Genomic DNA, 13,586 nt, shown 5'->3' with positions numbered 1-13,586 from the left:
CCTTGTGGCATGAACAAGAAGGAAGGCTCCCCAAGGTGGTGTCCCAAGATGAGGATGGTGAAGAGGAAGGCCTTTTTCTCAAACACTCCCTTCCCTTGGCCATTTGGAGACTCGGTTTTGTCTTATACAGCACTCCTTGCTTGCTGACGTGATCAGTTACTCGTGTATTAAAAGAAAAAAAAAAAGACTATTTAGCATTTAACACTGGAATCCCCAATTAGAATCTCTGACACAGAAAAAGGTAGGTTTAATGGGAGCAAAAAACGAGAAGGAAAAGATGGAAGCTTAAGCATGGCTGCAAAGACATGGGTGGGATGAGATAAACTCAAGTCCCACAGACCCCTGAAATTCTGTAAGTTAAGCTATCAGACAGTATCATAAGATTGTTGTGTGCTAAGGAATGGACTGGAGGCAGGAGAGCCGGGAGGAGAAAAAAAACACCATGGGATTGCTGGAAATGAATTTTGCCATATTTGCAGTTTTCCTTCTCTGCCTGCTGATACCCATCTACCTTCTGTCTATTTATGGGTCTGATTTGCATATAGTGTTGGTACCTCTTAGGATCTATTGACATGGGAAGAAAATGGACCAAGAGGAGAGAGGTCCTGTCACTCCTATCTACACACTCTGGGACACCTGGAGTCTACCAGTGACCTTTCCGAAGGCCGCTTTCACATCCTTCTTTCTTAGGCTATAGATCAGAGGGTTTAGCGTGGGGATGACCACAGTGTAGAAGACAAACACGACGTTGTCTTCCTCCAGGGACTTGCCTGAGCCACTCCACAGATACATGAAGATGAGGGTCCCAAAGAAAAGGGCCACAGCAGTGAGGTGGGAAGCACACGTGGAGAAAGTTTTGGCCTTGCCACCTGGAGACTTCACCTTCAGAATGGACTTGATAATGAGCAGGTAGGGTATCAGAATGACCAAGGCCTTGGCCAAGATCACAAAGTTGCCAAAGAAGACAATGACAATCTCTGTGTTTGTCGTGTCACAGCAGGCGAGCTTCAGCAGGGGTAGGAGGTCACAGAAGAAGAAGTTGATCTGATTGTGGTCACAGAAGGAGAGGGTGAAGATGCATGTGGTACTCAGGATGGCCCCTGACATCCCACAGACATAGGCTTCCACCACCAAACTCCAGCAGATTCTGGGATTCATGGCTACAGTGTAGAGCAGTGGGTTGCTAATAGTGACACAGCGGTCATAGGCCAGCAGGAAACACTCTGTGTCTGCACAGATGGTGAAGAAAAAGAACTGGGTAGCACATCGGCCAAAGGAGATGACCACCTTGCCTATGGCTGGTGTGGCCAGGATCTGAGGGGTGATGAGTGAGGCATAGCAGGCATCCAGCAGGGAGAGATGGCTCAGGAAGAAGTACATAGGGGTGTGGAGTTGGACATCCACTTGGATCAGAATGATCATCCCCGCATTTCCTAGAAGGGTGATGATATAGAAGATGAGAAACATCAGGAAGAGGGGAATTTCCAACATATGGTAGTCAGTAAAGCCCATGAGAATGAACTCTGTTACTGTGGTGAGATTATTCTCGGTCATGGATTCAATGTTGACAATTTACCTGAAGATGAGAATGAACAGCAGCAACAACAAAATCCCAGAACTGAAGGGCAGATTCTTTCTCTCTATGGTAGAAGTTAGCTTTCTATTTCTGGGCCAATTTATAGAGCTTGTTTTTGAGAAATTCTGTACCTGGCTGATTCTCCTTGGGCATCTATGTTCTTCTGCAGTTTTGGGAGCTGAGCCCTGAGCTGCTGTTTCGGCTTCAAATTAATTCTGGTTTGTATTTGGAAGTTTCTGTGAAAACCAGAGACACATAGACAGATTTGGGGAGAACCTGGTCAGCCTGTTTTTTAATCCCCATGGATGCTGAAGTGTCCTCTATTGCATACCTTCTGCTTGATCATCCAGTTACTGGATGAGTCTCCATTTGTGGACAGTTCTACCTGCTAATTCTTATTTTGGATCTGTATTCTCTCTCTCTTTATCTCCCACACATTGGTTTTCATTTTACTCCTTCCAGACACAGCAAATTTAACTCCTTCTCATAAAAGGCTTTCAAAAGTTGGAAGATGATGAATCTGCTCTTTATGTTGACTGTTCCCTCATATTACCCACTGATGGGTTTTTTTCTTTTTTTCTTTATATTTTTATTGTTATGTTAATCACCATACATTACAGCATTAGTTTTTGTTGTAGTATTCCATGATTCATTGTTTGTGCATAACACCCAATGCTCCACGCAGAACGTGCCCTCTTTAATACCCATCACCAGGCTAACCCATCCCCCCCCAGAACTCTCAGTTTGTTTTTCAGAGTCCATCGTCTCTCATGGTTCGTCTCCCCCTCCGATTTACTCCCCTTCATTCTTCCCCTCCTGCTATCTTCTTCTTCTTCTTTTTTTCTTAACATATATTGCATTATTTGTTTCAGAGGTACAGATCTTTGATTCAACAGTCTTGCACAATTCACAGCATTCACCACAGCACATACCCTCCCCAATGTCTATCACCCAGCCACCCCATCCCTCCCACCCCCCACCACTCCAGCAACCCTCAGTTTGTTTCCTGAGATTAAGAATTCCTCATATCAGTGAGGTCATATGATACATGTCTTTCTCTGATTGACTTATTTCACTCAGCATAACACCCTCCAGTTCCATCCACGTCATTGCAAATGGCAAGATCTCATTCCTTTTGTTGGCTGCATAATATTCCATTGTGTATATATACCACTTCTTCTTTATCCATTCATCTGTCGATGGACATCTTGGCTCTTTCCACAGTTTGGCTATTGTGGACATCGCTGCTATAAACATTGGGGTGCATGTACCCCTTCGGATCCCTACATTTGTATCTTTGTGGTAAATACCCAGTAGTGCAATTGCTGGATCGTATGATAGCTCTATTTTCAACTTTTTGAGGAACCTCCATACTGTTTTCCAGAGGGGTTGCACCAGCTTGCATTCCCACCAACAGTGTAGGAGGGTTCCCCTTTCTCCGCATCCCCACCAACATCTGTCGTTTCCTGACTTGTTAATTTTAGCCATTCTGACTGGTGTGAGGTGGTATCTCATTGAGCTTTTGATTTGGATTTCCCTGATGCCGAATGATGTTGAGCACATTTTCACGTGTCTGTTGGCCATTTGGATGTCTTCTTTGGAAAAATGTCTGTTCATGTCTTCTGCCCATTTCTTGATTGGATCATTTGTTCTTTGGGTGTTGAGTTGGGTAAGTTCTTTATAGATTTTATAGCCCTTTATCTGATATGTCATTTGCAAATATTTTCTCCCATTCTGTCGGTTGTCTTTTGGTTTTGTGGACTGTTTCTTTTGCTGTGCAAAAGCTTTTTATCTTGATGAAATCCCAATAGTTCATTTTTGCCCTTGCTTCCCTTGCCTCTGGCGATGTTTCTAGGAAGAATTTGCTGCGGCTGAGGTCGAAGAGGTTGCTGCCTGTGTTCTCCTTTAGGATTTTGATGGACTCCTGTCTCACGTTTAGGTCTTCCAACCATTTGGAGTCTATTTTTGTGTGTGGTGTAAGGAAATGGTCCAGTTTCATTCTTCTGCATGTGGCTGTCCAATTTTCCCAACACCATTTGTTGAAGAGACTGTCTTTTTGCCATTGGACATTCTTTCCTGCTTTGTCGAAGATTAGTTGACCATAGAGTTGAGGGTCCATTTCTGGGCTCTCTATTCTGTTCCATTGATCTATGTGTCTGTTTTTGTGCTAGTACCATACCGTCTTGATGATGACAGCTTTGTAATAGAGCTGGAAGCCCAAAATTGTGATGCCGCCAGCTTTGCTTTTCTTTCTCAACATTCCTCTGGCTATTTGGGGTCTTTTCTGGTTCCATACAAATTTTAGGATTATTTGTTCCATCTCTTTGAAAAAAGTGGATGGTATTTTGGTGGGGATTGCATTGAATGTGTAGATTGCTCTAGGTAGCATCGACATCTTCACAATGTTTGTTCTTCCAATCCACGAGCATGGAACGTTTTTCCATTTCTTTGTGTCTTCCTCAATTTCTTTCATGAATATTTTATAGTTTTCTGAGTACAGATCCTTTGCCTCTTTGGTTAGATTTATTCCTAGGTATCTTATGGTTTTGGGTGCAACTGTAAATGGGATTGACTCCTTAATTTCTCTCTCTTCTGACTTGTTGGTGTATAGGAATGCCACCGATTTCTGTGCATTGATTTTATATCCTGCCACTTTACTGAATTCCTGTATGAGTTCTAGCAGTTTTGGGGTGGAGTCTTTTGGGTTTTCCACATACAGTATCATATCATCTGCGAAGAGTGAGAGTTTGACTTCCTCTTTGCCGATTTGGATGCCTTTGATTTCTTTTTGTTGTCTGATTGCTGTGGCTAGGACTTCTAATACTATGTTGAATAGCAGTGGTGAGAGTGGACATCCCTGCCGCATTCCTGACCTTAGGGGAAAAGCTCTCAGCTTTTTCCCATTGAGAATGATATTCGCTGTAGGTTTTTCATAGATGGCTTTTATGATGTTGAGGTATGCACCCTCTATCCCTATACTCTGAAGAGTTTTGATCAAGAAAGGATGCTGTACTTTGTCAAATGCTTTTTCTGCATCTATTGAGAGGATCATATGATTCTTGTTCTTTCTTTTGTTAATATATTGTATCATGTTGATTGATTTGCGGATGTTGAACCAACCTTGCAGCGCAGGGATAAATCCCACTTGGTCGTGGTGAATAATCCTTTTAATGTACTGTTGGGTCCTCTTGGCTAGTATTTTGGTGAGAATTTTTGCATCCATGTTCATCAAGGATATGGGTCTGTAATTCTCCTTTTTGATGGGGTCTTTGTCTGGTTTTGGGATCAAGGTAATGGTGGTCTCATAAAACAAGTTTGGAAGTTTTCCTTCCATTTCTATTTTTTGGAACAGTTTCAGGAGAATAGGTTATTAATTCTTCTTGAAATGTCTGGTAGAATTCCCTTGGGAAGCCATCTGGCCCTGGGCTTTTTTGGGAGATTTTTGATGACTGCTTCAATTTCCTTCGTGGTTATAGGTCTGTTCAGGTTTTCTATTTCTTCCTGGTTCAATTTTGGTAGTTGATACATCTCTAGGAATGCACCCATTTCTTCCAGGTTATCTAATTTGCTGGCATAGAGTTGCTCATAATATGTTCTTATAATTGTTTGTATTTCTTTGGTGTGGGTTGTGATCTCTCCTCTTTCATTCATGATTTTGTTGATTTGGGTCGTTTCTCTTTTCTTTTTGATCAGTCTGGCCAGGGGTTTATCAATCTTGTTAATTCTTTCAAAGAACCAGCTCCTAGTTTCGTTGATCTGTTCTACTGTTCTTTTGGTTTCTAGTTCATTGATTTCTGCTCTGATCTTTATGATTTCTCTTCTCCTGCTGGGTTTAGGCTTTATTTGCTGTTTTTTCTCTAGCTCCTTTAGGTGTAGGGTTAGGTTGTATGTTTGAGACCTTTCTTTTTTCTTGAGAAAGGCTTGTATTGCTATGTACTTTCCTCTTAGGACAGCCTTTGCTGCATCCCAAAGATTTTGAACCATTGTGTTTTCATTTTCATTGGTTTCCATGAATTTTTTAAATTCTTCTTTAATTTCCTGGTTGACCCATTCATTCTTTAGTAGGATGCTCTTTAGCCTCCATGTATTTGAGTTCTTTCTGACTTTCCTCTTGTGATTGAGCTCTAGTTTCAAAGCATTGTGGTCTGAAAATAGGCAGGGAATAATCCCAATCTTTTGGTACCGGTTGAGACCTGATTTATGACCTAGGATGTGATCTCTTCTGGAGAATGTTCCATGGGCACTAGAGAAGAATGTGTATTCCGTTGCTTTGGGATGGAATGTTCTGAATATGTCTGTGAAGTCCATTTGGTCCAGTGTGTCATTTATTTTATTTTATTTTTTTTTAAAGATTTTATTTATTTATTCATGAGAGACAGAGGGAGAGAGAGGGAGGGAGAGAGAGAGAGAGAAGCAGAGGGAGAAGCAAGCTCCCAGGGAGCAGGGAGCCTGATGCGGGACTCAATCCCAGGACCCTGGGATCATGACTTGAGCCGAAGGCAGACGCTTAACCATCTGAGCCACCCAGGCGCCCCAGTGTGTCATTTAAAGTCTTTATTTCCTTGTTGATCTTTTGCTTAGACGATTTGTCCATTTCAGTCATTTTTTTCTTATTATATAATTATTCTCATGTGGTCAAAAACTGCTTAGTCGGATGGTATTAAGAAGATGTTTAATGGTACAAACTTGTAACTGGCAGACATGAGTTCTAGAGATCTAAAGTAGGCAGAGTGATTATAGTTAACAACATTATATTATAAATGTATTATAGTCAACAACATTGTGTTACAAACTTCAAAGTTGCTAAGAGACTAGTTCTTAATTGTTCTCACCACAAAGAGGACTTAGTAATTGTGGGAGGTGGTAGAGGAGTTAGCTAACACTATACATATGGTAATGTATAAATATATCAAACCAACACATTGTACATCTTAAACTTACAAATTGTTATATGTCAATGATACATCAGTAATAATAAAAAAATAACTAAAAGTCTTTCTCTCCACTTTAATCTTTGCCATTTTATTTAATTTATTTTTTTAAGTTTTCTTATTTATTTTTATTTTAAGCAATCTTTACACCCAGCATGGGGCTCGAACTCATGACCCCGAGATCAAGAGTCTCACGCTCTTCTAACTGAATATGCATGCACCTTTAATCTTTACCATTTTAATCTTGGGAGCCTCCTCCACCTCAAATCAGAGGTCACTAGTGAAAGAGAGACACTGACGTATCATATAAAACATGGTTTCCTGAAGCTGTTTCCCCCACCTGACTCCAGCAGCTAGGTTTGGGGATGAGTCAAGATCTGTGGTTGTCCCCTCTAGGACAGACACCAACTAGCTGAGTCACTTTTAAAATTCACTTTCCCTCCTTGGGCTTTATTTTCTGTTCAGCAAAATGGTAAGGCTAGGTTATATGATCATTAAAGTTCTTTTGTCTCTCACAAAGCATGATTTGTAGGTCTAGCTATATGGGTTAAATGAGGCTTTTTAAAGGACTTTCCTAATATCTATACTAGAACGCACATACTCTTTAGCTACAAATTACTGAGTAAATAAAATATGCAGGTACTATTTCAAGTGATTTATTACCTATGGGATCTTAGGTCTGAAATTGAGTTAATTGTACTTGCCAGTTCCTGAGAAGTCATCATTACTGATCAAGGCAAGGCTCTTTTTCACTTAATTCTTTATTCTTCCTTCTCTCTCCATGCCCAATCCTTCCCCCGTTCCTCATAGGTATCCAGTCTAGTGTATGCAAAATATATATACTCCCATGTTTAGTCCTTTCATAGTGATTTAAAAATATGTGTGCCTTTAAAAAAATACAGTGATTTTGGTGTAGTTTAAATTTTATATACAAGGTCTTGTGCTATAAAACCTATATTTTTTTCTTTTCCCACATACACTATATTTTTGTGATTTGTCCATGTCATGTAGCTACATCTAGTTTGTTATTTCTGGTTTTGCTATGGTCTTCCTTGGTATGCTTACAGCACATTTACTTATCCATTCCACCAAACATGTTGAGGTTTTGCAAAAATTATGTTATTGTATCCTAGAAACAATATGTGTGCCTCTTCGAGGGCTGTTATAGTATCTATTTTATTTTATTTATTTATTTATTTTTACCGGTGAGGAATTTGAACTTCTGGGAGATGAATTTGTTTAAGGTGACCCACTTTAATAAGCGGAAGAGCTGGGTTCTGAATGATAATGGTTTGCTGGCGAATTCTGTGCTCTTAGCTATGATTTCGTTTTGCTGCTTTCCTATACTTAAGCACATCTCTATGATTCGTGAAATCAAAGGACTCTCCCTGCAGTTGTTTGGGTTATCAGATCCTTCTTGCTTTCAAACCATGAGAGAGCTTGGCTAATTTCAACATCTTTCTCACCCTCTAATTCTGAAACTGAACATAGACCATTTTCTGTCCATCTTGTGGGGAAGTCCTGGGGTTCCCTCTGATTCTGAGCCAAGACTGTTCAATGCACATGACCAAGGAGTAGCTGGCCCAGATCACTGGGGTAGAGATGCAGCTACACTGGGTTTGTCCTACACGCACGCTAGGCCCATCTCATACTCTGACTCTAATTTTTCCAGCAGCCCCGAAAGTTGGGTACAGCCATGACTATTTTGTGGATGAGCAAAGTGAGGGTCAGAGATGTTAAGGAGGCTGCCCAACTTGCCAGACGTCTAGGAAGAAATAGAAGCAACATTTGAATCTGAGACTTTCTAACTTCAAATTCTGTGGTCTTTGCTTCACATTATGCTGTCCTCTTAGGGGAAGCAAATAACTTTTTCTGCAGACCCAAGGCTCAACTTTAAAACTCATCATACTTCTAAGACTATTAGACATATACTCAACTTTCTGGGGAAAGAGGACTAAGTTTGACTTTGGAGTATTTTGGTGGTCCATGTCTTTTCTCTCTGGAGGGGATGGGGAGATGGTCTTACCCATGAAGAAGACTTCAGAGAAGAGATGGCTCCTAAATCTTGTGCCTACTTTCACTTGGAACCTTCTCCCGAACTCTTCTTTCTCTTTCTTCCAAAGGTTGTATCCACTGGGGATCATGAAGAAGCTCCACAAAGCTAACTTTCCTCACCTTATTGGGATTGGTCTAAAAATATTGTGGAAAATATTTCCTGAGCTCTTGCCCCGAGTCAGGTAGCATGCTAAGCACTGTAAAGGCTTTATTTCATTCCAGCCTGGTAGCATTAGAAGAGAAGAATATTTGTCTTTATTTTACAGGAGAGGAAACTGAGGTTCGCAAACATTAAGTATTTTGCCTGAGGTTTCACAGCTAGAAAGAGAAGGTGTTTAGATATTAACCCTGGTCTCCCTTAGCTCAGAATTGGGGTAAGGCACCACTGTAGTGGGCTGCTCTTCCTAATCTTAGTAGCCATTTGTTGAGCATCTTCTCTGTGCCAAACAGGATGTGAAGCATCCTGTATACATTATGTCATATAATGTATATGTATACACTATGTATATAATGTATATAATTCTCACAATGACCAATGATAGAGGCATTATTTTGTCCTGGAGGAAACCAAAATTTGAAGAGTTAAGTAACTTGTCCAAGGTCACATGACTAGTCAGTGAAAAAGCCCAGATTTTTTTTCATTTTTTATTTTATTTTTTAAGATTTTATTTATTTATTTGAGAGAGAGAAAGAGAAAGAGAAGGAGAGAAAATGAGTAGGAGAAGGGGAAGAGGGAGAAGCAGGCTCCCCACTGAGCAGGGAGCCCAACACGGGACTTGATCCCAGGACCCTGGGATCATGACCTGAGCCCAAGGCAGACACTTAACCAACTGAGCCACCCAGGCATCCCTAGAGATTACTTAACAAAAAAAAAAAAAAAAAAGATCTGGAGTGCCTGCGTGGCTCGGTTGGTTAAGTATCTGCCTTTGGCTCAAGTCATGATCCCAGGGTCCTGGGATCAATTCCCGTTCAGGGTCCCTGCTCCATGGGGAATTTGCTTCTCCCTCTGCTGATCCCCCTGCTTGTGCTCTCTCTCTCTATGACAAATAAATAAATAAAATCTTTTAAAAAAAGTAATCTCTACGAACAACATGAACTCATGACCCTGAGATCAAGAGTCATAGGCTTTACCAACTGAACCAGCCAGGAACCCCGAGAAAGCCCAGATTCTAACCCAAGTCTCTTATTCCAAAGCCAGAGCTCTAGTACATATGATTAGTCCCACCTCCAGCATAATCACAGGTAGTACCGTAATTTACAGTGAAGTCTTGGGTCTGAGTTTGTAGTTGAGTATCCCACCCTGCCCCCATGAAACTGTTTATATATGTATTTTTAAGTTTTTATTTAAATTCCAGTTAGTTGACATACAGTGTGATATTATTTTCAGGTATACAATATAGTCCTTTCACACTTCCATAAAACGCCCGATGCTCCTCACCACAAGTGCTCTCCTAAATCCCCACCACCTATTTCACCCATTCCCCACCCACCTCCCCTCTGGTAACCATCGGTCTGTTCTCTATAGTTAAGAGTCTGTTTCTTGATTTGCCTCTCTCTTTTCTTCCTCTCTGAAAAAGAAGATGTGCTACATACATACAGTGGAATATTACTCAGCCATAAAAAGAATGAAATCTTGCCATTTGCCACGACCTGGATGGAGCTAGAGAGTATAAGTTTAAGTGAAGTAAGTTAGCCAGAGAAAGACAAATATCATATGATATCACTTATATGTGGAATTATTTTCTAAAGTTTACCTAGTGACACATACAAACCCAAAGAGATTATAGCTATAGGTTTCTAAAAAAAACTTTTTTAAAGACCCAATCTTACTTGTGTATTTCATACAAGAGCTGAAATCCCAGTCTGAATGTGGTCCCATTAGATGACAGGTTCCAATGACAATGGCCAAATTCTCTGCCCAGGTTCACCTTCCCTAGCTCTCATGCTCCTTACTTCAGAGCTAGCACCCTCTCAACATTACCAAAGTCACAGTTACACCTTAATTACCTGGTGGGATAATCCAGTTGGATTCGTCTTTGGTTTGGAGTCAAATCTAGTTCATTTAAGCATTTTGCAGTAGGCAGCTGAGATTGCCCAGATAGCTGAATGTAGCTGACAGACTCTAGGTTTCTTCTTACTAAGCAAACCATGCGAGATATTTAAAATGCTTTGGGGATGGTTTTGGGGGAGGGATGCGGTGCACACAAAAGTTGTCCCCGAATCACGTGTTGGCAATTGGGACAGCCTCCAGGCTCCCAGGAACAGCCAGCCTTGTCAGGGAGAACACACTTCAACAGGGGCTCATTATCTCATCTCTCCACACATCTGAGAGGATAACAAATCTTGTGGGCTATCACGGCAACTCCAAACTCACGTTAGGCTCAAAGCTCATTTGCAGTTGCTGTAGGGAATGAAGCTGGTTCTTCTTTGCCACTGGCCCTACATGTCCTGCTGTCCCGGTCAGTCAGTGGTTCTGCCAGGACTCCTGGTGAAGTCCTCTTCACCCTGCATCCACCCTGTACCCAAACCTTGAATCAAGTCTCATCTCATGGTCTGCTCAGAATTTCATTACGAAGGATGGATTATTGGTTCCGGGGCAATGAGGCTAATGCGGTCTAAACATGCTTCCCTTGAAACTTTCTCTGGCTATTCCAGCTCTCATCTCTCCCCTAGTCTCTGAAACCCACCCTGCGTGTGTTAGAACCACACACTGTGGCATTGAATTCTAGTTGTCTTACACTGTTAATGGCTATTCCTCGGTGGTTAGTCTTATTGCCCAGCTCGACTGTAGGTTTCTGGAGAATCTGTCTTGCTTCCTCCAATTACCATGCATTCTGCTTCCGGAGAATCACTCCCATGCCCTGTATGCTTTCATCCACTCATCAGTGTAGGATCGGAACTTTTTCAGCGGGGTCTCAGAGAAGCCATGTGCCCCATTCACTCGAAGTAACAGGGCAGGGATAAGACCCCTTGATAAGTAGCAAGCATTCAGGCTCGCCAGGGTGGTTCTTGCCATTGCAGATGACAGATGGAGCAAGAATATATGACAGAGAAGGAAGGCAGCCACAGACCAGGACTCCTGGTGGCACAGGGAATTCTATCTTCCAACCCATTTTTGTACAATATTTATTATCATTTCCTGTAATTAAAAACCTACTAAAATATCTGTGTGGTAAGAGGGTGAGTCCTGTATTACAAGTGTTTCCTATAGATGATAGAGTGGCTATTGGGACAAGAGAGAGGAAAAGGAGGGAGAATATGCCAGCAATGATAATATTCCATCAAACACCCCCTGGGGAATTTGTAGAGGTGGGTGATTCCATCGTATTTATTACCTTCTCTTGGTGACAGGTTGGAAAGATCTGGAGTGCTTTGATGTATTACACTATTACTATTGTTGTTGTTCTTGTTCATATCAAGCCTAGCACTCTTATTTTGACTTTGGGGAAGAGATGTGTCTTAGGTTGGTTTCCTTAAAAAAAAAGGATGTGGGACAGGGCTTTGGGGGCCAGTGTGTCACTGAAGGAGCAATCGTAGGAGAGACCTGTTGGGGAGTGAAGGAAGCAGAAACTAGCTGAGCAAAGATACAGTTTCTGGTGGAGGCTAGCCTGATCCCTAGGGCAACTCTGGAGTATAAATTATACCCTAACTCAGTTCTGCCTCGAGGCAAGGGATTTGGCCTTCTGCAGCCCATATTGATGGTTTACAGACTGTGGGCTGCCCCATAGAGTAGGGGTGGGACCCCCTTTGGGGAGGTGGATCGCTTGGCTGAGGAGGGCACTACTCCAGAGAAGCCTGCAGCGGTGAGCTGTTAGCAGCCGAAGCTACAGGAGCTGCAGGTGGCTGGGCTGATCTGGAAACCGGGATACTCAAGGATGCTCTCTGCTCCTGACAGACTTTTGAGTATGTACAGCCAGGGCTTCTGATATTATCATGTGGAGTAGAGACAGCCCAAGAGGGCAATAAGAAAGATGTTTCAGTGCAATCCCTATCACAATTCCAGTGATATATATATATATTTTTTAAAGATTTATTTATTTATTTTGAGAGAGTGAGAATGAGAGAGAGAGAGAGCACGAGAGGGAAGAGGGTCAGAGGGAGAAGCAGACTCCCCGCTGAGCAGGGACCCCGATGTGGGACTCGATCCCGGGACTCCAGGATCATGACCTGAGCCGAAGGCAGTCGCTCAACCAACTGAGCCACCCAGGCTCCCTCCAGTGATATATTTTTAAAAGATGTTATTTTTTTATCTGAGAAAGAGAGAAAGAGCATGTGCAGGGGGAGAAGCAGACTCCCCGCTGAGCAGGGAGCCCGATGCGGGGCTCAATCCCAGGACCCTGACACCATGACCTGAGCCAAAGGCAGATGTTTAACCTACTGAGCCACCCCGGCGCCCCTCCAGTGGTATTTATTTCACAGAAATAGAATAAACAATCCTAAAACTCATCTGGAACCACCAAAGACACTGAATGGCCAAAGCAATCCTGAGAAAGAGTGAAGCATCACACTCTTTGGTTTCAAACTGTACTACAGAGCTGTAGTCATCAAAACAATATAGTACTGGCGTAAAAATCGTTATATAGACCAATGGAATAACTAGAAAGTAAGGCTTCTTTATTTTTATTAAAGTATTGCCACACAATATTACATTAGTTCCAGGGGTACAACATAGTGGTGGGACGAGTCTGTGCTCATCTCGAGCGTAGCTCCCGTCTGTCACTATACCATGTTATTACACCACCACTGACTATATTCTCTATGCTCTACGAGTGAGGCTTCTTAAGATTCCATATGTAAGAATGTCATACAGTATTTTCTTTGTCTGACTTATTTCACTTAGGATAATGCCCTCAATGTATACCCATGTTGTCACAAATAGCAGGATTTCCTTCCTTCTTCGGGCCAAATAATATTCCGTTGTGTATATAGCATATTTCTTTGGCCTCCCTATAATCCATATTCCTTATAGAATTTGGAGAAACTGTTTGAAACCTACATCCGTTCTATAATTTCCCTACTAAAAT

General features: G+C 41.9%; 1 protein-coding gene across 1 annotated transcript; it reads right to left on the bottom strand.

Annotated features, from left to right (window-relative positions):
- Positions 1 to 618: 618 nt before the first annotated feature.
- OR9I1 (olfactory receptor family 9 subfamily I member 1) lies at positions 619 to 1,554 on the bottom strand. The gene has a single exon (XM_028111422.1). It carries the CDS (start codon positions 1,552 to 1,554, stop codon positions 619 to 621), a length of 936 nt encoding a protein of 311 aa, XP_027967223.1.
- Between the last annotated feature and the right edge of the window lie 12,032 nt (positions 1,555 to 13,586).

Source organism: Eumetopias jubatus, unplaced genomic scaffold (genome assembly GCF_037043125.1).
Source record: "Eumetopias jubatus isolate StellerSeaLion01/CBP00866 unplaced genomic scaffold, mEumJub1_p1.0 scaffold_13, whole genome shotgun sequence".
Classification (NCBI taxonomy): Eukaryota; Metazoa; Chordata; class Mammalia; order Carnivora; family Otariidae; genus Eumetopias; species Eumetopias jubatus.
Note: the sequence above shows the minus strand (reverse complement) of the source record. Positions and strands in the feature narration are given on the sequence as shown.